The sequence below is a fragment of the Drosophila sulfurigaster genome, chromosome 3 (assembly GCF_023558435.1).
Source record: "Drosophila sulfurigaster albostrigata strain 15112-1811.04 chromosome 3, ASM2355843v2, whole genome shotgun sequence".
Lineage (NCBI taxonomy): Eukaryota > Metazoa > Arthropoda > Insecta > Diptera > Drosophilidae > Drosophila > Drosophila sulfurigaster.
The window spans coordinates 9,102,439-9,127,342 of NC_084883.1; the positions used below are offsets into that span (position 1 = coordinate 9,102,439).

Consider the following 24,904-nt stretch of genomic DNA (forward strand, 5'->3'; position numbering starts at 1 on the left):
AAAGATCATTATTTGTTAAATAATTTTAGAAAAATGTGATAGTTTGTCGAATACAATTTGTGCAATTGCAATTAATTATTTATAATGATTTCATAGAATCTAGTACTCAAACTTTTGCTATTAACACAGGGTGATTACGGATCATAAGCTATTAAATGTACTCCAGCAAGTGTTCAGTAAAAGTTAATTGATAACAAAATATAAATACTTACTTAAGGGATATAAATTGTCAGAATACATTTTTTATCTAGCTTTTATTTAATAGATATTTAATACACCACAGTGCTAAGAAATTTGAATAACCACGCAAGCAGTGGTGAATTTGGTATTCTGAATTTTCAAATATGCAGCCACACTCAGTTCTGTTTTTGTTTTCTTGTCGAGCGGTTTGAGGTGGTTCGCGTCGCTTCATTGCGCGGAATTTCCAAATTAATAAATAAACGCATAAATTTATTGAATTGTGGCACCAAAATAAATATTAATGTTTAATTAAATGTGAACATAATCTAATAAAATCTAAGGCAACACAAAAAGCGCACAAACGCGATTAAAGTTACCGAGTTAACAGTAAAGAAAATGGCGGCGTAGCACAAACAATAAGAAACAACAACAACAGCGAAGTCACAACTACGTAAGCAGCGTAGCTTAATAAACTCTTTTCTCGGCTGCACAAAAATTAATCTGGTTTTATGTTTTACTTTTATGCGTCGCGCGCGCGCCACTTGTGTCTGTGTGAGAGTGTTTATGTGCTTGTGTGCCTGTAGAAAATGTCATAAAACGTGCAAACAACAACAATAATTGATGCCCTGTTAAAACTTAACATTTGTTTACCTTTTGTGTGTCAACCCAACTTTCGTTGTCGTGCTTTTAATGTGATTGTATTTACCTGCATACGGAAATTGTAAACTGAAAAGCATAACGCGTGGAAAATAGCGTTTTCCATACATTTCACAGGTGTGTATTAATCTTTTTGTTAAATTCGTAATTCTTTAAGCGGCTTTTTGCCGCAAATGTTTTTGTTTTGACGTTTGTGTCCTGTTGCGACGTCGGCGTCTGCGTCGGCGCTGACGCTGCCATCTGTCATGTGCCTGCTTCTTCTTTTACTTAGCTGTTGGCAGGAGCCGCCAGCTGTTCTCCAGAGTGGCCATCTGCAGGAAATTGCTTTTTGTTTCGGGATAAAGTGCAGCTGCCTCTACCTCTGCTCCATCTGATCTGCTTATGCAATTAATAAACCAACACGTGTCACAGGCCGACAAAGTGTGTTACGCTCGAGCGCCGACGATGCTGACGCGTGCTGCGACGACTCTGCTGTTGTTGCAGACAACAATGGCACTGCGGCAACTCTGGTTGTTGGTGATGATGCTTTGCATAATTTATTCTCGAATGCCGCTTGCTTCTAGTTGTTGCTGTTAGTTAACAAAACGCGTTGCTTGCTCGTGGGCAATTAAATGTTTAGGCTGTCATTCATTCTCTTCTCTTCTCTTTTCTGCTCATTATGCCATTGTCTTTTAGCAGCACTTGAGAATTCAAAGCGCGTTTACTTTAGCCTTCTTGTTAAGCTTTGTACTCGTTGTAAGTACTCAGATTGCGCCATAAAGCTCATATAAATCAATAGAAAGCGCAGTGCACACACACACATGCATATATGTATTTCACACACACACACACGCACACAAGTTGAGGCTCCATAACTCACTTGCCATAATGGGGAGCGACTCTCGCGTCCGCTCAATATGCAGAGATTTGTGTGGGAATCAAATGACTTGACGTCGACGTCGCTCCGTTGCGTCGCAACGCAACGTAACGCAACAACAACTACAACAATAACAACGCATCGGTCCCGAGCCCAAACAGCTCCAATGAAGTGTTAGAATTGTCGTTGAACGACGATGACATTTCGTATCTTTGAGAGAGCTCAAACTTCAATAGAGAGAGCCAAAGATAGCAATAGAGAGAGAGAGAGTGAGAGCCAGAGTGCGCAAACAGGGAAATTTTAATAGAGATGGAGCCTTTTTTGAAGTTTGTGTTCAACTCGTGTGGAGCGCGTGCTCACGCTCTCTTGCTCTCTCTCTCACTATCTTTGTTGGTATTATTGGCTTATGCGGCAAGCAAAGTGGTTGGCTCCCTAGCTAAATGCAAGAGTGTGAGTGTTTTGATTTGTTTGTCTTTTTTGTGGCACATTGTCGCACAGTGGAACAGTGATGCCAATTTGTCCTTTTTCCGGACAGATCTGTCCTGTTTTTAACGCTTCATCCGGAAAAAATTGAAAATCATCCGCATACCTGAAATCTGTCCTATTTTTAGATTTTTCATCCGGAAATCTGTCCTTTTTTTTAAATCTAATATTAATTCTTTATTTTTCTAAAATAGTTGCTTTCGCACTACAATTTAATTTTATTATCTGCTGTAAAATATGAAACAGGTGGCAACTTTTCACGTCTGCCATACTTATATCGACAGTTTGGTAAAAAATTAATCGAAAAACTCTATTTACGGTTTACTTGCACTCTCTGTTTCGATACTGAACACACAATTTCAAAATTTATATTATTAAATTAAAAATGTCAAAAAAAATGTAAAAGCAAAAGTTTCGGGACTGTTGGCTACTGCAGCCGGATTTTAAAGATTGGATTAGCCGACATAATTCAGACATTAACAAGGCTTATTTTAAATACTGCAAATGCAGTATTAACTGTAAAATTGACCTATTAAGAGTGCACATGACGACAAAAAATCATACGAAAAATACATCACGTTTATTGAAACAAAGTAAAATTTGTTTCGAGCCGGTCAAATCTTCAGAAACTTGTCGCCAAGAAGCTGCGATAGCTATGTAGCCACCTAAGTGAATTAGTAAAAACACATTTTGACGCCAAGAAGGTTAAATTGCACAGAACTAAGTGCACTAACTTTGTTAAAAATGTAGTGTCTGACAGACACTCTGTGCCTGAAAAGTATCTCCAAATAATTGGCTCTATGGTTACTTATGAGGACAGCAATAATGACGAAGGAAAAATAATCGAAGCTGCCTTAAAACTATTATCTTAATAATAACAAATTAAATTACTATAAACAAACTTTTTGCCTCTTTTTCTATCCTTTTAATAATATTTACATCCTATTTTTCCTGTTTTTTTTTCTCAATCTGTCCGTTTTTTTCGAAAAAATATTGGCATCACTGCAGTGGAACCATGAAGATTGTAATTTGTAAGTTGAAGTTTACGCGAATGCTCATTAACATTTTACCTTGAAGCAGTTTAGCTCCAGTTTTACAACTTCCCATGCTAAACACGCTTAAATGCAAATGGCTTACAAACAATACATTTACTTGTTAATTGAACTGACCTCGCAACTCTTATCATACAGATCTTGGGAAAACTAAAAAAAAAATTAACTTACATCATAGTCATCATAGGTCTATAGAATAAAAATGTCACAAAACTTTCGTGAGGTTAAAAAGAGACTTCGATCTTATTTTAATTGTTTTTTTTTTTTTCAAAATAATAATTGAGCAAGTCTTAACATTCAACATTTTTTAACGAATTACTAAAACTTAAAAGCTATTATTAGAGTTATTATCGTTCGTGGTGTTTATAGTTTATAGTATAAACTTCATTCAGACGGTCATGACTGATTTACAATGCCACGAATTGATTAGAAAACCCCAAACAAAACGAAAGGTGTTCGACTAATGGAGATAGATATTCTCTGAGGGACTTTTCATAGGACATTACCAACCTGTAAATAGATTTTTGCACTTTTGCACCAATGTGCGAGCTTGAATGCATTTCTCTGTGCTTCTGCTCCTTTTGCACACCACACACACTGTTGGGCATACGTACATGTATGTAGACCTCTGTGGCTTTAATCAAAACTCGCGCTGGTTCATTTATTAACTCATTTGCCAACGACAACAAATTGACATACAATTGTTATTGTTTCAATTGCAGCAAATTGACTTGGACTGTGTGGCAAAAACACACAATTGAAACAGAGCTTCAATTTGCGCGCACTCTCTCTTATAGTCACACTCGCTCTCTCAGGCGCGCTCTCCCTCTCTCTCTCATGTTACTCTCTGGAAACAACTTTAGTAGCGTTCAGCAGGAGGACTCGCAACTTGGACTCGAACTTGAGCCGCGTTTTCAATACGCTTTGACTTGCGGTCGCTGTCGGCTCGTCGTGAACGCGCTCCGCATTCGCCTTTTTTGACTCGTTCTTCGTTTCTTTTAGCAGGCAGCAGCAGCAGCAGCTACTAAGCTAAGCTACCAGCGGCAACTTTTTGCGCTGCCTTTTTTTTCTCATATGCTTTACTTGTTTTTTGGCCAAAGCCAACGCGCTCTTCGTCGTTCGTTTACGTGAATGTGTTGGTGTTAGTGCTGTTGTTACTCGCGCGATTGTGTGTGTGTGTGTGCTTGTATGTGAAAGAAATTTGCACAGAATTTTCCAACGCGTTTTGAATCAAGCAAATCAATCGCAATTTATGTGAAATTTATAAGTTAAGCTTATTTGGATGAAGCTTTCGTGTTTGCCATAAAAATTGCAATAAAAATCAACGTTTTCAAATGGTAATTTACATATTTTTGGCACAGTTGTTGCAAATATTCCCAATTCACTCATCTTGTGTGTGTATATGAGTGTGAGTTCGAATGTGTGAGTGTGTGTATGGATATGAATGTGCGTGTGTGTGTGTGCGTAGTAGTAAACGCACTTTGCAAGTGGGAGGCAAATAGTTGAGTACTAAAAAGTTCAATGTGTAAATGCTTCTCTCTCTCTTTACGACCTCCTCCTGTTATTCCCCTTTCTCCTTTCTCGAGATATTCTGCGACTATTACTGTAGTTGGTTGTTGTTCGCTTTTGGTGCTTTGTTCGCATTGCTCGCTTTACAACTTGTTCGCGTTTTTTGACCATAAAGCAGAAGAAGAAGAATTGATGGCCGCTTTTGGAGGTTTGCTGCGCTGCCTCTGGCTCTGGCTCTGACTCTGTGTGCGTGCTGTCAGCCTTATTTGGTCCGTCTGTCTGTCTTGCAGACTGTCTTCTTCTGCTTCTTCTTCTGCTGTTGCTGCTTCTTGCACTGTCTAACTGTCTGGTGCCATATGCGCTACGCATTCGTTTTGCATTAACCGTTAACTGCACGTATGTACTGTATGTCTACGCTACTCCGCCGCCCCCCTCCTCCTCCTCATCCGCCCCTCGCCCACACTTTTGTCACATCTTCGCTGTGTACTGCAGTTTACTCCTACGAGCTTTTTATGGGCTCTTGTTTGCTCCGTTCTTGGCGTTGCCAGATGAAACCTGAAACAAAACGCAAAGACAATGCAATAACAACTACAAAGCAACGACTACGACGTCGACAACAACAACAACTCCCTTTACAGGCAAAACAAGTTTATGCTGCCCGCGGCCATTGTTGTTGTTGTTGTTGCTGTCCTCTCCTTTGCTGTGCAAGATCAACATCTCCAGTTATCGACAGGCAGCGACACCATCTTATTTTGTTGCTGTTGCTGTTGCTATTGCTGTTGTTGCTGACAAAACACGCTACCAACATTGTACACAACTACAACAACAAGCAGAAGAAAACATAGTCTCACACTGGGGCGTGGCAGAGCGAGCAAAAGGAAAATGTAAGAAAAATGCAACCGAAAAAACGACAAAAAAAACTTTTGTCAGTTCGCCCAGCATTTTGGGGAAAGTATAGAAAACTGTCTCATGTCATATGCAAAGCACCCGCAACTAAGATGCAATCCAACAAAATGATGGACCAGCGATATACTCTGTGGAAGATTTGAAATGAATGAACTTTCTTTGGAACTTTGTGGAATAAAAATGCAATTTAGGATTATTTTAGATGAGCCGCTTAAAACAACGGCGAAAAATTATGAATAACTAACTTAAAGATATTAAGGAATCAATTGTAAGATGACGAAAAATGTCTGTTATAAAAACCTTGCCACCCACTATCATTTAATAAAAATACGCATGCGATTTCGAACGTAAGTTACGTAGATAGCCCGTAACACACTCTTTTTAAGCCAGCAAATTTATAGCATAGATTGCAATTTCATATAAAAAAAATCATTCTTTTCGGACTATCAGTACAGTGGATGATTTTAAATTGCATATCTATACTTTTCCAACGATAAAGATTGCATGCAAAGTAATAAATATAAAATATTTATGACTGTCTTCTAGTTTTTTGTTTTTGGATTGAATAAATTGTAAATATGTTATAAGCTCTGAAAATAAAATATATTTTCTCGAAATTAATCTGATAACATTATTATTAGAGAAGGTTCTAATTTTCTAAAAAATAATCCCAAAGCATTACTAACAGTTCTCTAAAGAAGGTTCCAAATAATGAGTGTATTATATAAAAATACCCATTATATTCAAGAATACTGTGGACATCATATATTCTGGGACCATTCAGTATTATCATGATAATAATAAATCAATACATTAATTATATGCCAACACGGCTTTTGGAATGTTTTATAACTATCCATTGATGAAATCTTTATAGGGTATATCACCGAGCCGTTGTCAATAAGTCGTGATGGTAATGAAGTGTTGCCTGGGCGGTCGCTTTATCTATCGGGCTTAATGACACCCACACAAGCATACCGACTTACACACACACACACACACACACAGAGACATTTTCAGTTAAGCAGCGTTAATAAACATGTGAATGAGACTCGGTTCATTTGATTTCAGCCGCCACCTCCTGACACTCCATTCGGTTTGAGGTCCAGGTCCCATGCCAAAGTGTGGCATATGAATCTGGTCATGAAGTGGTTGACAGGCGTATATGGGGAGGCATTTTATCGGGGGTGGCTGGGCAACATCAACTAAGTTGATGTGCTGCCTGGGCTGATAGATTGGCCGTGTTGCCGTTGCCATTTTATTGCGCTCCATTTGGCTGATTACTCATGCCAGTAAACTTTAACGGCGCACAGCGACAACGAGCAATTGTCAGAGAACTAAACGAATTTAAGATATCCTACATTTTCAAAGATATTTCTTTCTACATACATATATAATTAGGTTGCCGTAAAATCAAATTTTTTGAACATGAAAGATTATGTATTATTTTTAAGCATGAAAAATTAATACTGATATAAGAACACACTAGTTATAAGAACACTGCACTGAAAGATTCAAAACATCTATGATAATAATAACATAATTGGAATAATATGTCAAATCTATAATGAAATTCATTCTTTCAACCAAAATTTCTTTAAAATTTCGATACTTTTATCTTTCATTCTGTCAATTATAATCTCTTTGAGATTCTTTCCTTTTAATTTAAAGCCTGCAATATATGTAGATGGCTTACTTGCACATACACCAATTTATTTTCAGCTTATCGTTTTTGAATCTGTCACACTCCTTATAGGCATTAGTAGATCGTCTTTAATAGTTTTCTTTCCCCATTTCTTCGTGTCGTCTGTCGACCATTTATCTCATAGGGATGTGACCATCTCCTTCGCATAGATATACAGAGTATCGTGTGAGACATTTCATGGTTCTTATCGCACCCCCTTTCACAGCACTCTAACTTCACAACTAACTCCCAATACTCCCCCAAAGAGAAGCGTATAAACATTGCGGTCCCTTTGTGTTGCTCTGTTTGTATGTGTGTGTGTGTGTGTTTAAAGCACTGGTAACCATAATTATTTTTAGTTGCTCAGCGTTTTTGCTGCCGACTTCAAAACCGCAACTCCGCTACATTGTATCAATACATGTCTATCTCTGTTTGTGTGTGAGTGTGTGTCTATCGTGCCGTATGTGTGTGTGTGTGTGTGTGACGACAGCGACAATCAATAAATCTTTCAGCCTTTGCTGCCCTTTGTAATAGTTTTGTATTGTGTATTTCTAATAGGAAAACGCCGCCCAAGCGTCCGTTCAATTGCATTTCCAATCAGTTTTTATGTTATGCTACACACATACACACAATCGCACATACAACTACGAGCGCATAATCAAGTGTTATTCTTATTATGATTACTCACCACCCACACCACACCCAACTACCACAACAAAAACAACAACTAGAAGCATATACATAGCATAAGAACAACAGAGACAGATAGAGAAACTGCAATAGTTTTGCATTATCTACGCCAGGGGGCGTCCTGTGTACGCTATGTGTTTGCAATTAAATGCGCAAGCAACAAAAGACAACAGCAAAATGGGTTCATAAAAATGGCCAGTAGACGACAAGAAAAAAACATTCAAAACCGAAAATAAAAAGGAAAGGAATAAAGGATAGATAGAAGCAGAAAATGTTTGCCCAAAATGCAAAGCCGGCCGCACAGTTCAACAACATCTGCAAATGTGCAGCTGGGTGAATGGGGTGAGCGTGTGTATGTGTGTGGCTGTGTGGGTGACAACAACAGCACAACGATAATAACAATAAAAACAACAACAAATCGCAACCCACATTTGTGCACCGTTCACCGTTTGATATACTACCCTACTACAACTCTGCTCAGTCTCTGCTGCCGCTGCCGCAGCCGCAGCTCATTGTGCGCGCACTCTTTCTCGCTCTCTCACTCACTCTCTCCATTTGGCGTTGGCTCTCCCGTGCCTTCGGCTGCAGTTTTTCGTTAATTTTCGTTTCACGTCGCATACATAAAAATTCATTAAAGACAGTCGACGCGACGACTGTCGACTGTCGACGGGCTTGTAAATGAAATTTACTACTGCCACCGTTTTGCGTGTTGTTTTTCAGCTTTTGCTCTGCTTCTCTTTTGCCTGCATTTTTTACTCCCACACACACACTCATACGTTATGAAATTTGGCACCTGCTTCTGTCGTATCATTCGTTACTCGCTCAGTGTGTGTGTTAGTGTTCGGCAACCGGCCGGGCATCGAGTACTTTAATCGAACAGGTGGCCGCTGTTGCAGTTCGCTTGTTATCGATAAACGTTATTGCTCTGCTAATCGTTTTGGAATTTAACTGTTTCACTAGAACTGCAAATTAAAGCTTTTTTCTATTATTGTTTCCAAGTATTTTGCGGCTTTGTTCACTCGCTCATGTTAATGACATGCTCCGGCAGAAACGGCCCTGTTCGTGACTTCTGCCAGATTTACGCTAACGCTGCCAACTTCGCCTGCCTGTGCATTTTTGAAGTGTATTATGACGTCGCGCCTAGACAAGTCAGCCCCCAACCCCAAGTGCAGCCCACAGTCAACGAACTTTGACATCGTCTCTGTCTCTCTCTCTCTACTTCTCCTTCTCCTCTCGGTCGGCCTCTCTTCGTTCTAGCTGTCGTCGCCCCTTCGTGTTTGCTTTTGGTTGTGTTTTTGTGAATGAAATTTGTAATACGATGCTACTGCGGCGGGAGCACAGTGGGTCAGTAGCAATCTTTCTAAGATGCACTTTGGGAAAAGGTTGACAAAAACCCTTGGTTGGGTTCTATGTACATATATATTACATTCTTTGTCCTTACTGACTGACTTTTACGTTTATATCTTGGAGGCTGATATTTGCTTACAACAAATACTGATGTTAGTCCTGACTAAATGTCGGAGCTAGCTGTAAAGATAATAAATAGCTTCATTCATTCACAAAAAGAAAAACTATATTAATATATGGTTATGGATATATGGATCGGTAGCAATCTTTTTAAGACAGCTTGATAAGTGTTGGGCTTCCAATATGTATAGAGGAAAATTTCTATTAGTCGGTCCCAAGTTTTGTCCAGGCAACAGAGATGACGTCCAAAACGAGATAAACGAAAATAAATTTACTTATTGTGAAAATAGATAGATTGTAAATAAAACAGAGATAAAAACAAATTTCGAACAAAGAGTGTTAGTGTGAAATAAGGAAGTTTCACTATGTACACATTTTTGTCCTGCAGAACTGACTAACTAAAGCCAGTCCAAACGGTAATAGCTAGGAGACTGACAAAAAAATAGTAAATTTTCATCTCAAATACATATAACCGCAGGCGATGTTGCAAGTGTTGGAAGTGAATTCCTATAACAAAGATCTTCAACTCTGTATTTCTCTTAAATCAAAAATCTTACCTTGCCAGACAAAGGCACTTTCAATTGAATAAAGACGATGATTCACCTTGTAAACAAAGGCAACAATTTCTTTGTTTATGCATACACTTTAAACAAGCTCACTAATTTTGTGATTTACTCTGCATAATTTTTCTGAAATAGATAATAAATCGATCGGAAATTAAGATAAAATTATGCATATTAATGGATTAATCTAGTTCAGGGTTACAATCGGTAGTCAAAAGTGTATTCTATCAATATGTTTCATGTGAAATCCACAAAATAAATGTAAATTAAGAAATGCCATTTTTTTCTCTAGTTGCTGCCACTGTGCGACGCTCGTGTTCTGGGGCAGTTTATTGACTTGCCGCAGAGTCGCGCGCGCGCGTAAATAGTGTGACCCTATTTTTAGCTGGAGCAACATAAAAATAAAAAAAAACACAAAATAAAAATGTATGCCCAATTATGCAGATTTTCACTGCGCACACACATCTGCTGCACATCTGTTCCCGATTCTCAGTTCCCCTCAAAACAAATATCTAATGCAGTTGCCTCTTATTTGTGTTTGTGTGTTTTGTTTTTCTTTGCAGGAGTCGCCGCAACTAATTTGGCCAGCGCGGCCAGCAGAAACAGAGGCGCGAAATGCATCGTTCACTGAAGCCGCACGCATCCACGGCACAAGCTAAGAAGGTACAGCCGCCGACAATACCTGGTGACCCACCGGTGACGCCCTCGTCGCCCCTAGGCCATCATCAGCCAGTGATACCGCTATACAGGCTGAGCGGACCCCTGCGTCACCATCAGCAACAACTACAACATCAACAACAACAACAGCTTCAACTGGATGATGGCATTTGCAGCATGAGTGGCAGCAGCATTGTCTCATCGCCCTCGCTGGAGGAGGGCGGCTTTAACTTGCCACGCGAGACGAGCGTGGCGCTGCGCATGAAGGATGAGGCAAGCACCGGGGCAGCAGCTGCAGGTGCAGGCTCTGGCAGCAAGCCCCCAGCACAAGCTCCGCTCCCACCCAGCATTGTGGCATGTCCACCGCCCGTATTTTGTGCCACATTGCGCGAACCGCTGACGCACAAGGCAGCGGTCTACTATCATCAGCAGCTGGCGTTGCAAGAGGATCAGGGCATTGATCTGACCCAATCGCCGGGACGTGATTCGCCAGGCTCTTCGTCGGGCTCCGCTGGATCGGGTTCGCGTCATAGCACCGCCAGCCTGGACTCAGGACGAGCGTCCTCCTACTTGACAGGCGTCTCCTCATCGGGTGCATCGATACGTGCTCCACTCTCGTCGCCACGCTGCAGCTCGGTCAGCTCGTGTTCGATTGGCAGCGTCGATAGGCAGCGGAATGATGAGTTGATTATCGACTGGCTGCTGGAGATGAAACATGAGGAGTACGCTCAGCTCTTCATTGCTGCTGGCTACGATTTGCCAACGATTGCACGCATGACGCCCGAGGATCTCACTGCGATTGGCATCAAGAATCCGCATCATCGTGAACGCATCAAGCAGCGCATCGACAAGCTGCAGGTGCTCGACAATTTGCCACATTTTGTGCCGGTAAGTAAACAACAACGCACCCAGCAACCAGCTAGTTCCGCTTTTCGCTTTTCTATCTAATCAGCTAAGCAACTCGTGATATTTGCATGAAGTCAACTTAGTCATATGTACATACATGTATGTGTCTCTGCAGTCTCAGCAATTTGTCAAATTGGCATTAATTATGGCTAGTGGAGGTGAATAGTGCTAGGGATGAACGATGATGAAAAACTCGTTTTGTATCTAGGGAATATCGAACAAATTACTAAAAGATAACATAAAGTTCATATTGCGAGTTTGTTAACTGCTGTAATACTTAGTATGTTAAGACTTTACGAAGTAGTAATGTTAAAGGATTATATTTTTTGTATTTTTGCCACATCGATAAATTTGTAGTGTTATTTATTGTTGTTCTTATTTAAAATTGTTCGAAAGAGTCATTTAACGTGAATAAGTAAAATCAACGAAAAAAAGAACTGCTTAGAAAGAACAGAAGGAACACCAACCCTTAAAAGGAAAACTGTTAGAAAACAACAAAACTGCATCCGAGTGAACTAAAATATCCGCTAGATATGTTTAATAAAAGCAAAACAGTGTGAAAGCAGTATAATCGTTAAAATATACTAAATTAATACACTGAAAATATGCGAAATTAAGCCAACAGCTATATTTGGTGCAACGAAATACTTCGACATTCAAAATATACCACAGAATGCAAAATATACCAAGTATAAAATATTGTAATCAATTAAAAGACAATATTAAAAAGTTTTCATTGAAAAAGAAGATAAGTAAATGGCAAAACGACAAAAGCGACTTTATGGTTAAAATATACCAACTTAATATACCGAAAGTTGGTAATATACACCAACAAATAAATGCATTTGGAATAATAATATATTACTCCGCTAAAAATATGCCATATATTAGGAAAAATGTTAGATAGAGGGTAGAAAAAATAGTAATTTTATTAAAAGGAATCTTAGTCTAGGATTCTCCTTGCATGAGATATGTTAAGTATATACTTTTAAATTGTGAGATAAGAAAGTACCAATAAAAAAAACGTACAATTCATTAAGAATTAAAGTATCGACTATTATCTAAGATAGTAATCAAATGAATTCAATGAGCAGTTAAACAACTGAAATGTACTAATCAATTCATTTATTACACGATTAGTTACATTTTCAAATTGTCTTTTTCTCCTGCTTTTCTAATCATCATTGAGAATTGCAATCGTTAATTGCTCTTCTCGTGTTGTCGTTATCGGATTGATTAGCGCACTTAAGCTTGTTTTTTTAAGCCGCCATCTGTTAGTTAGCTTAATTAACCGCGTCTTAAAATATCAGTTGATATACGTTAACGTTATATACTTTACACGTAAGAAGATCACGAGTCTCATCTCTAGTTGCTGGCCATGCTATTCCAACTCGTTCGCTTTCTGTGTTTGCTTGTTTATTTTTGTATATGTATTTTTTTCGCAGCTTATCTTTAAAATATTTCATTAAAAAAGCATTTGCAATCGTGCTGCAAAAACTTGTTTCCCACATACTGAGCCCCACATAAAAAAGCGCCGTCAGCAAGTTGTTGATTTTTGTTGTTTTATTTTATTGTTAATGAAAGAATTTCGTTTAATATGCGCACATTAATTCCCATCAGCAATTCATTAAACACACTTGGCAACATAAACAGATACCAAACACAAGCATATAAAATAAATAATAAAAAAAAACCAAAACCAAAACAATCAAACATATAACAAAAGATTCGTAAAGTTCCCTCTCCCTATTTCGCTTTGTCTGTCGGTGACACTTTACTCCATGTTTTTGTGTTGAATTGTGGCGCCATTTCAGGTGACATTTTGTTGAGCTAGTTGGGGCATCAAGATGTAGATCAGCAGAAATGTCGCCTCGAGGTTCTGCCGAGGCTAATTGAGCGACGTAAATCCGGTGATCTTTAGCATTGATCTGACAGATCAAAGTGCTAGTCAAGTGCATGTGCATCGTGTCTTACTTCGATACGATTAATTGCTGGCAAAAGCGCGGTATTTATTAGATTGCAATGCAAATAACATGAGATTACCAGTTTCCACTTAAGTGCAAATAGTAAACAAGTATTCTTAATAACTTTTTACAGACTCCTTCAACATATGCAAATCTTATGCAATTAAGTCCAAAGCATATCTTGATTTACTCGCTACTTTTTGCTTTCGCAGAATCTTTCATTACTCATTCGTTTATTGTAGTTTTGCCGTGTTATCATTCACTTGGCTTAATCTCAATGCTCAACTTTCATCAGAGATACTGTCAATAAACACCACGTGACCCAGACACGCTTTAAAAGAAAAGTCGCTTCGTTGTCTTATCCACATAATATTTTATTGTTTTATTTATTTGCCACAATATCCGAAATAAGACGTGACTTGATGAAATGCAAGCTTATATAGTCGCTTATCGATATGCACTTCACGTTCGCCCCAAACAAGCCCTCGACACTCGATACAAGTTTTCCATGTCCAAAAGTGGTGATCAGTCCCTCTTAAAACCCCATTTTAAGAAGTCACTGCGCATTACAACTGAAATATATCAACAAAAATTATAAACGTAATCGTTAAACGTGACATAAAACTTCCATTTAAGTTGTCAAAAGTAACTAGGAATATTCAAAACATTGTATATATAAATATATAATACCCTGTAAGAATCACGATTTTAAGTCCGTAGTGTTGATAGGAAAAATAATCAACAATTTTGTGTTGTAGTTGCATTATTGACTTAAGATCTAAGTTAACATTTGCCACTATAATGTTTGATTTTCATCTAATCTAATCACTTTTGTGATATTCGCATTATCGAACTACTTAATTGATATACATTCTGCAATGTTCTCTATAATTGAGACTATCGATTAAAATTCGGTGCCAATGTTTCTAGCTTATTTTTGACCTGCAATCAATTTAGCTTAGCATTGGATTTATAAAATATTTATCGCTGCCATTATTATAGAAACCAATTCAACTTCTGTTTTGAGACTATCAAACCGAAACAATCAGCTCAAAGTCTCATCGATAGTAATATGAACAATTGTTATGCAAATTTGCAATCAAAACTATCGATTAAAGCCTTAAGTTCTTATTTCTAGCTTAATTTTTGATATGCCATAAATTTAGCTTAGCATTTTAATTACAATATATTATAAAAATCATATCAAATACTAATTGCCGATTAAGTCAAACCGAAGTAATTGGTTTAAAAACTCATCAACTACTGAAATTCCTTCGATAGTACTCTCAACAAACTATCGATTTGAGATTTGAACTAATATTTCCAGCTTACTTTTTGTTATGCCATAAATTTAGCTTAACAATGAAAATATAGAAATCAATTTTAATTCTATTTGGTGATTCCATAAAACCGAAACAATCTCATCGAATGGCATTCCTTCGATAGTAATCTTAACAATTGATATGCAAATTTGCAATCAAAACTATCGATTAAAGATTTGAGTTAATATTTCTAGCTTACTTTTCGATAAAGCTTTGCATTGGAATTATAAAATTTTATAGAAATCATTTAAAATACTATTTGCCGATTCTATCAAACCAAAACGATAGGCTTCAATCGATAGTACTCTCATCAATAGTTTGAAATGTTGCAATCGAAGCGAGAAATCGATAGTATTTGAGCTAATATTTCTAGCTTACTTTTTGTCGTGCCATACATTTAACTTAACAATGAAAATATAGAAACCAATTTGAATTCTATTTGGTGATTCTATAAAACCGAAACAATCGGCTCAAAATCTCATCGAATGGCATTCCTTCGATAGTAATCTCAACAATTGTTATGCACATGATCCGATCATAATTTAATTCTCATGCATTCATCACGGGTTTACTCCAACCCCAACTTGAATTGAAATGACAAATACGTTTCATTGGCCACAATTCCACAATGGACACGCCAACCAAAAAAAAAACCTGCAGCTTTCGAGTTGCATTTGAATTTCGTCTGATTCATTGATTTCGTCAGCTCCTCCAGCAGCAGCAGCAAAAGCAGCAGCAACTCAAGCTTGAACACTCACATTCCCCTCCATCCACCCACCTGAAACAGTTGTTGTTGTCGTGGGCTGTAAGCTGCCCACCTGCGTCTAATGAATGTGCTTACAAAATGCATGTGTTTCTACTCTAAAACTGAAAACTAAAAACTGAACATATAAATATCATTTATCGCATCGTATCTGTATCTCAAGTCTCTAGTCTCGCTACTCTACTCGTATCTAGCTCAGAAACTCAAATTTGAACCGCATTCCATAGTTACTCGCTCTTAATTGCTTGTTTCAAATTATAACCTGCGGTTAGTTTTCATTTTTCAGCTATGAGATTTGAGTTATCATTAAATCTTTTGTTTTCCATATGAAATGAACACATTTATTCCATATGCCAATATATCTCAAACCGATTTCAAGCTTTGCAATTTTTCAAACTCACAAAATGACCTCAGCTTTTGTTATTTTATTTCTGTTAGCTTGGCTAAAAAAATGCGCGATAATTTTTTTTAGTAGTTGTATAGAATTTTTTTTATTATATATTTGTATATTTTTTTTGTTGTGTTTTGTTTTTATTGTTACGAGTATTTGTTGTTGACGCTGTTTGCCGCGCTTCGTGACTGTTTTCGCAAGTTTGTTATTTTTTTTTTTTTTTTTGCTGTGTCGTTGGTTGAGTTACTCAGTCTTTCGACTCTTATCGCTCTCCAAGCACCCCATTGAGCTATACAGACTTTTGTTGATCTTGAGCGACAACGTCGCCTTGGGTGTGGTTTCAGACTCCAACACTTTGCCGGAGGGGGAGGTACTTACATCACACTGACAGCTAAGCTGTCTCTATAGAGACCAGTCTATATACATATATACAGTTGATGCTGGGAATATGAAAGTTTTCTGCAAGCGCATGCAAATGTGTTAGGGGCACCCTCATTAGCTGGCATTCTACAAAAAATAAACAAGACAAAATAGTTATATAGACACGTAAACATTTCCCACATCCGAACCCGGCACTTTCTTTATCTGGCGAGCAGCGAAAAAGGAAATAAAGCGAAATACCTCAGAGGCAAAAGCAGAAGCAGAGAGACAGAGGCAGAGAAAAAGGTTATTAAACAACGTCAACAACGATATGTCGTTGCCAATCTCTTGGCGCATTCCCAGTTCCAATTCCTTTCCTTAAAGCCAAAAACCAAAAACCGCAATCAACCAACGACCTTGACGTTGTTGTTGTCGTCGTTGTTGTTGTTGTTGTTGCTGTTATTATTTTTGTAGCCGTTATTATACACTCTCAAATGGTATTTAGTTTTCGGCCTGACGTACTCTAATGTTTTTAGCTAAAGTATATACTCTTTTTTTTCCCTCTCTCTCTCTGTTTCGTTGGGTACGTAGAAAAAAACCAGTTTTTGTTTTTCGAGTTTGTTGTTTTCTTTTGGTCGCATTTATGGTGACCATCGACGTTGTCGTCGCTGTTGTTGTTGTTGCTGTTGCTGTTGATGTTAGCTGTTGCTGCTGCTGCTGCTGTGCGGATCTGTTGGTGTCATACCATATGCTACCTGCTAATGAGCTTTAAAGTAGAAAACAAAATATATATATACGCGGATAATTGTATACCGCCCGAATGACGTTAAATAAATAACATATTTCTTTTTTCGATTTTATGGAAAATACGGCGTGGCTAGTCATGTTAAGTTATGTTCTCTACAAACATCAGATGATTAGCATCTTCGGATTGCGATTGAAGCGTTGTTGTAAGTTTGCTTAACAGTCTCAAGATTACTAACTGCAGTAGTTTATTTAGGCCTATGCAGTCGCTGAAGCTAGGTCGCGAGTCTTGTGAAATATTACTGTAGGATGGGATAATAGTATATGAAATCTATGATGGGATAATAATATAAGAAACGTAGATCTATAAGAACTCAATTGAGTAATTTTGAACTATGAAAATACAACTGCGTTAAAACTCTAAATTATAATACTATTCAAAAACAATTGAAGCTATATGTTAGTATTTGTAATGTGGAGAAGGTATTCATGGTATTCATTCATTCATTCACAAGAATTTTGAAATAATTCAAACTGCGTAAATTGTTTAAATTAAACTGCGGTCTCCAGAAGGATTGTGAAGTAAATATAACTGCGTAAAACCTCTAAATTATAATACTATTCAAAAACAATTGAAGCTCCAATATTGAAAATGTGGAGACTTCCTATTAAAAGTTATTCATGTAGAATGGTCTTCAAAATGTTCATCTATGAGAAGCGAATTGGACATTATGTAACTATAAAACATACTATTTTTAGAAAGATTTGGAACTTAATTTAATATTTTAAAATAAACTACATATTGTATACTATTCAAATACGAATGAAGCATTGGAAATGTGGAGACTTTTAATTGGAAGTTATTCATGTCGAATAGCCTTAAAAATGTAGATCATTGAGGAATGAATTGAAAAGTTTTTAACTAAAATACGTACTATTATAAAATGTATGCGGTTCTAAAAAGAACTTTGAAATAAATACAACTGCGTAAAAGATTTTAATTAAAATGCTAATCAACATTGTTGTTTGAAATTGCGGTTTCCAGAAAGATTATTAAATAAATAAAACTGCGCTAACCATATAAATTACTTCAGAAAGTACTTTCGAGCCAAGGTGATAAAAAATTTTACAATATTTACTAGAATAGAATATTAACATTATTAAAACAATAAAATATAAAAATGGCAGTTGAAGTAAACTTGTCAAACGTTCGGTGAAAACTTTTCCAAAGTAAATAGGGAATATGCAAGTGAGAATTATATAAATTAGAATTTCTTATGAAATTTTACAAATTTAGAAAGTAATGTAGACAAATGGTTTAGAGTGACACTTATATAACTAAACTCTCAAACTTAAAGAAGTCGTTTTAGAAAGACTTGGAGATATTTAAGTAATCTTCAGCAGAATAAAGCTTTTTCAAAATAAAACAATGTAAAATAGAATTAGAATATAACGCTATACACAAATACATACATATGTAATTAAAGACGAGAACACTTTTTTTATAAAGTGATAATTTGTGTAGAAAAATTCCATTAAATGGTAGCGTCCTTGAAAAGTCTCCACAACCCATGCAAAATCACGCACAAGCGAATGATCGAGAGAGGGACAGAGATAGAGACATAGAAGGAGAGTGAGTGGTGTAACAGCATCCACATCGACATATGTACATACATACATACGTACATACATATGCACAATATTCACACACGCTTAATTAAATAGAAATCAACGGCAATTTAGAGACGGCTAGCAAAAGAGCAATCGCTTCAAAAGTTATTAACACGTCACACGAAAAACAAGAAGGAAAAAATGTTGATGATTTCTGACTGCGTATGTGAGAGTCTGTCTATGAGTGTGCGAGTGTGTGTGTGTGTGTGTGTGTAAGTGCGAGTGTGGAGACTTTGGCTACCGTTTAATGGCAGACAGCAGTTACAACAACAACAACAACGACGACGACGTCGACAACGAGTTTTGTGTCTCTTTACTCGTTTCTTTATGTTTGTGCTTTGACGCGATTTATGTCATATCTTATCAATTACAACTGATTAGAGCTGCGACGAGCTCATCATCAGACATCGAGAGTGAGAGCGAGAAAGAGATAGACGAATGCAATGCCCAGTGTAACCAGCAAAACTAAACACAATTCCCTAGCTAAGCCCCTCAGCCCTTCTCTCTCTCTTTTCTGCCCCTTCTCCTCAGACTGCAGAGAACAGAGATTGGAATGGGATCTGGTATCAGCTTTGGCCTGGAATTAGTTCATGGACAATTTGTTGCTTAGCTGCTCCCGCTGATGGGGTTGGCTTTAATCAAATGCGATTAGCTGTCACACAGACAGAGACACACAGACATACAGATTGACTTTACAACTAATTCGAATATTTATTTCTATATTTGTTTGCCAGGGCTCCATTGAGGAGTGGCTGCAGCTGTTGCGTCTGGAGGAATACATTCAGCCGCTGCTCGAACAGAACTACAAAACGGTGCGCGATGTCACCCAAGTGACTTGGGAGGATCTCGAGGACATTGGCATCGTTAAGCTGGGACATCAAAAGAAGATTCTGCTTGCCATCAAGCGGGTCAAAGACATCATCAGCGGCAAATGGAATCCGGGCGGTGCCAATGCCTATCAGCAACAGGTGAGAATCGTCTGGCAATAGTTGTTATAAATCACACTTATAGATAAATGTTAGATCATTAATTAAATCATGGAATAATACGCGTTGTTATGGAGGCGTCTTAGATAAACAATTCGATTCGAACTTTTAAGTGTTATCTGCTGTATTTTTTGAGGGCGCGTCTTCAAACGGAAAATTTTAAACCTTTTTTAAGTTTGTGTGATATTTTCTATCTATTCTTTTATTTATTTGTTCAAGTGCAAAGACTAAAGTGTATAATTTAACTTCACTTTATTTTCTTTAAGGCATTTATAAAGAATCTTTATGAAGTGCTACCAATTCATTTTATTTTTTCTTTTGGGCAGTGAAATTATTAAGTTTTACTATGCACTTGTAAACTTAATTTTTGTTTTATTTACTTTTTAAACGTAACTTTCACAATCATTATAAATTCGATTGATTTTTCCTATATTTTTTCCTACAATTATTTAATTCTATTTATTTCGCTTAAATAAACTGGTTTCAAATAGTATATGATTCTTCCTATAAAAAGTTTTTGTTTTTTTATTCTCCAAAACTGGTTCCTTATACATTATTGTTTTAAATGTAATGACGGATTTAATAATTTTTTAATGAAATGTAATAGATATGTATTCATTTTCATATTCCATATTCAATTTTTAGTTGTTTCATTTTAATTCTTTAATTTATAATTTTTTCTAAATATGAAATTTGTTTTTATACTTTAACGCATTAATTTAAATGGCAAATTAGATTAAATTTTAATCCTATCCTATTACAAAGTTCCAAAGTATCCATAGTGTGAAATTTGTTTTACATTCAGGTTTAATAATTTGATCAATTAAATTTCATGCATTACTGAAAAACAATATTTTATTGTAATTGTAGTCACCATTTTAATTTTTTAGTTACTCATTTAAATTTTATAATATTTTATAATATTCTTCGCAATTATTTCTAATACTTAAATTTCTTGTACATTAATTAAAATTATGATTCATATTCATTTTGTTTCGTTAGCTGCTTTAATATTGATATATTTTGATTATTTAATATTATAATATTCGTTATACTTATTTATAATTCTCTTGAATGTGAAATTTGTTTCTTATACTTAATTATAAACACTTACTCACATTTATTTTATTTTGTTAGATTCTATAAAATTTTTCTAATCGGTTTATTTACTCTATTTAATTTTATGATATACCTTGCAATTATTTGTAATACTTAAGTTGAAATTGTGATTCATATTCATTTTGTTTCGTTACCTTCTTAAAAATGTATCTAATTTGATTATTTACTCAACTTATATTTATAATATTCCTTGCAATTATTTCTAATTCCAGTATATACAAAATTTGTTTCTTATACTTAAGTTTAAACAGTATCTCGCATTCATTTGATTTCGTTGCCTTTTTTCTTTATAATTTTTCTAATTTGATTATTTATGTTCTCTCTCTGTTTACTTTCATCATAATTTGATTAATGGACTGACCCCGTTAGGAGTACCAACGGAAGCCCTGGCAATTCAATGTCCCCATACCGAGTACGCCATCTTGTGGCTGGGACTACACCAAGATCTATGCGACGAGCAATGTGAACACGACGTCGACGTCGTCATCATCGTCGACATCGTCGTTGGCCAATGGTCACAGCGGTGGCCTCTCGGCTGCCAGCGGGGGGGACGCCTATTACTGCACGGGCAGCAATCACGAGTGTTGCAACGGCAACGATGTGGTGCTCATTAAGGTGGGTGCTCTCTTCTCTTCTCTCTCTTCTTCCTCTTCTTCGCTCGTTCTCTGAATGGTGCTCGACAAATGTCAGTTGTGTTGTCAGTCGTCTGCAGTCGTCCTTGAACTTTAAGTGCTACATGCCAGATGCCACATGCCACACTCGGTAATACTAATGCAAACACTCTTCGCGTTGCGTTGTCTATTGCAGGTGCGACAGCCGCGTGGCAAGAGCCTGGAATCGCTGGAGGATATTCATGACAACAGCACGCGCAGCCATTTGACCTTTAGCCATTACACGACCACGGACTACGGACACTTTGGGCCGCCAACGACAGCGGCCGCAGCAGCAGCAATGGCAGCCGCTGCCACACTGCAACAGCAGCAACATCATCAACTGCTGCAGCAACAGCAACAACAACAGCAGCAGCAACAGGCGGCAACAGCACGACTGTTGGGCAACAATGCGGCAGCAGCCATGGCTTGGCGACGTTCCTACGACGATGGCGACATAACACCCACCAACGATGCCACACGCGAGCTGCTCTATGAAGAGGGCGGCGGCACCTTGCCACGCCAGCAGCGGGGCATACTTCAGCGAGCCGTGCTGAACACGATGCCGCCACTGGAGCATCATCACTACATGAATGCGGCCGCGGCGGCGGAGTATGTGACAGCCGGAGGTGCAGACAGTGCAGCAGTAAGTTCGTCTTAAGTTGCTGCTCGAGTCTAGTCTTCTAATTGCAACTACTTTTTCTCTCTCTAGGCCTACTTAAGCGGCAGTCCATTGGCGGGCAAGAAGATTGCGCCAGAGCCGCCGCGACGTCATTGCAGCATACGCAACTCGCGTCAGTTGAGTGTGGAAGCAACGCCACAAGGAGCAGCCGGAGTCGGAGTCGGAGCGAGCAATCAACAGCAGCAGCAACAACAGCAGCCCATGTTCTATGGCCACACAGCACCGCATTGGCAGCAACATCAAGCGGCTGGCAGCAACTCTCAGCAACAGCAACCAATCTATGCCAACTATGCAACCATTCAGCAGACAACGGCGGAGATACACTGCGAGAAGTATCACGACAACAAGTCGAACTCCAGCATCGATTCGATCGACACGATACCGTTTGCCAATGAGAACACTGGCACCATCAAGCAGCGTCTGCTCAATCGTCAGGAGCTGCAGGCTGGCGGCAATGCGGCATCATCAGCAGCGGCTGGAGCAGCTGGTGGACATCATGCGGCCGGAACGCACTTGCATTCCTCCAGCTCCAGTTCCAGCTCGTCGTCAACGAACACCATTGCCAACATTGCGCACTCGTTTCACTCGCTGAAATCTTCCAGTTCGCTGCATGATGCCACGCTCGCTCGCAGCGACAGCATGAACAGCACAGCGAGCGCCGGCAGCAGCGCCCTCCACTTGCGTTCGCCCACTCTGGATGTGGCCAGCAACAGTGGCAGTGGCAACATCAGTTGTAGCGGCATTGAGCCAGCAACATCGCCAGATGCAGCCACAGCGGTTGCTCCTGTTGTTCCGGTGACGACAGTGCCGCCAAAAGTATCGGTCAATGTGCTCAACGATATTGGCAACATGCTGGCAAACTTAACTGACGAGCTGGACGCCATGCTCGAGGAGGAGAAGCGTGTGGGTCTCAACATTGACAGCGAGTAGACTCGCAACAACAACAACAACAACAATAACAATAATCCGAAAGCAAAGTTTCCTTAAGGTGAACACACAACTCCCACAACTCTCGAGAATGAATGAATTCACGTAGTGTAGCTGAATTTTTTTGTAATTTGTAGTCCCGTGTGTAGTCGACAAATTCTTGGTTTTCAGCCATCGTCACATTTGAGTTTCGTTTTTTCTATGTTTTAACAATAATTTTTGATTTGGAAATAAGAGCAAAGTTTGCAATAAGAGTAACATTCGTTGACTCTTTCTACTAATTTATGTTAGCTGTGGTAGTATCAAAAATGAATGAATATGAATGTTGCATTTAATGAACCTACCTAAATTATTAATAATATAAACCATTGTGTAATTTATCAGACATTCCAAAATTCTGCTCTACACGTTGCTTGATACTACCCTCGGGCTATAGCTGAATAAGTTCTTTTGTTAATATGTATTACGACATGGCCAGTTTTATTAATTATGATTATGATTACGATATTCGCATACACAGCATTTGAAGTGTGTATAATAAACATGTAACTTGAACAACTACAACAGAAAAGCTTTTGAAACACGTATACTTTTGTACTTTCCCTAGAAAACCGAACAGAAAAAAAGAACAAGAAAAATGAAGAATAAAAATATCTAAGCAAATTATGAAAATTAAGCGCTAATTGCAAATGGCAAGTATGCAACAATTGCATAGTTAATATATAGCATAAAATATATATATATGATGTATACATATAATAAATATTTAAACGACAAAATCATTTATATGGCAAGTATTTAGTGGTTTGATACTATACGACAAAACAAAGCATACATTTATAAACAGAAACAAAAGACGCACAGAAACCGAAAAACACAAAAACTTAAACTACAAAGTAAAAACATTTCTACTACAAAAATGAGCTACAAATTGCATTTTTACAGGCTTTTTAGTTATTAAACAATTGTATTTCCGTTTCAAATCGAATCAAACTACAAGAATTCAGTTGTATTTTATATATATTTTAAATATGTATACAAAACAATACGATACAAAATGAAAACAAGATCTATATGAATGTATAATTAAGTGTTATTCCATATAAACTATAAAAATTCATTATATTAAATATAACAAATTATATTATATATATATATAAATATATTAGCGTTACATTAAGAGCAAGCAAATACGGGCATCAATGCTAAATAACGTATAGAAATTCCGTGGTATACACTTCTATTGCCTTTCTTTATCATTTACTTAAATAAAAATTTTTTAGTAAAAAACATATTAGAATTTCTTTTCGATTATCATTTTCAGTTGTAAAGCAAATTTTTTGCGCTGAGTTAATTTGTTTTGGTGCGCATATCATTAGAAAATGAAATTGGAAATTGAAATATACATATACGTATACATATATGCATATTCAAACACATATATTAACAAAAAGCAAAACAAATCACACAACATGTAAAGCACATAATGGACAAAACCAAAATGATCGAGAAACCCAACAAACAAATAAAATAAAATTTCATAATAAAAAACTCCACTTTGTTTCCTTTGTCTCCTAAAAAGTTAGAGGTGAGCAAATATGTTTAAAACAAAATTTGTTAATAATTAAAACATATTTAACGGATCTTTTTCCACTTCTATGTGAGCTATGTGATTGATGATTGATTAATGCTTCTCATCTCAATTTTGTTTAACG

General features: G+C 37.4%; 1 protein-coding gene across 3 annotated transcripts; it reads left to right on the forward strand.

The window, feature by feature from the left end:
- The first annotated feature begins 368 nt into the window (after nucleotides 1-368).
- LOC133845087 (uncharacterized) lies at nucleotides 369-24,740 on the forward strand. 3 transcript variants are annotated; one of them, XM_062279439.1, is made up of 6 exons: nucleotides 371-954; nucleotides 10,611-11,592; nucleotides 19,560-19,793; nucleotides 21,300-21,545; nucleotides 21,738-22,226; nucleotides 22,293-24,740. In XM_062279439.1, the coding sequence occupies exons 2-6, from the start codon at nucleotides 10,663-10,665 to the stop codon at nucleotides 23,190-23,192; spliced, it is 2,799 nt and encodes a 932-aa protein (XP_062135423.1). In that variant the 5' UTR covers nucleotides 371-954; nucleotides 10,611-10,662; the 3' UTR covers nucleotides 23,193-24,740. The 3 variants fall into 3 exon arrangements, with proteins under 3 accessions (XP_062135425.1, XP_062135423.1, XP_062135424.1); XM_062279440.1 differs by lacking the exon at nucleotides 371-954 and adding an exon at nucleotides 4,171-4,565; XM_062279441.1 differs by lacking the exon at nucleotides 21,300-21,545 and having other exon boundaries at nucleotides 369-954.
- The last annotated feature ends 164 nt before the right edge of the window (nucleotides 24,741-24,904 follow it).

What these genes read in the sequence shown, in the direction of transcription:
- LOC133845087 (XM_062279439.1), top strand. Translation starts at nt 10,663, where the DNA reads ATGCATCGTTCACTGAAGCCGCACGCATCCACGGCACAAGCTAAGAAG. An exon ending in ATTTGCCACATTTTGTGCCG is followed by an intron (nt 11,593 to 19,559) that starts GTAAGTAAACAA and finishes TTTGTTTGCCAG; the next exon opens with GGCTCCATTGAGGAGTGGCT. An exon ending in GAGGTGCAGACAGTGCAGCA is followed by an intron (nt 22,227 to 22,292) that starts GTAAGTTCGTCT and finishes TTCTCTCTCTAG; the next exon opens with GCCTACTTAAGCGGCAGTCC.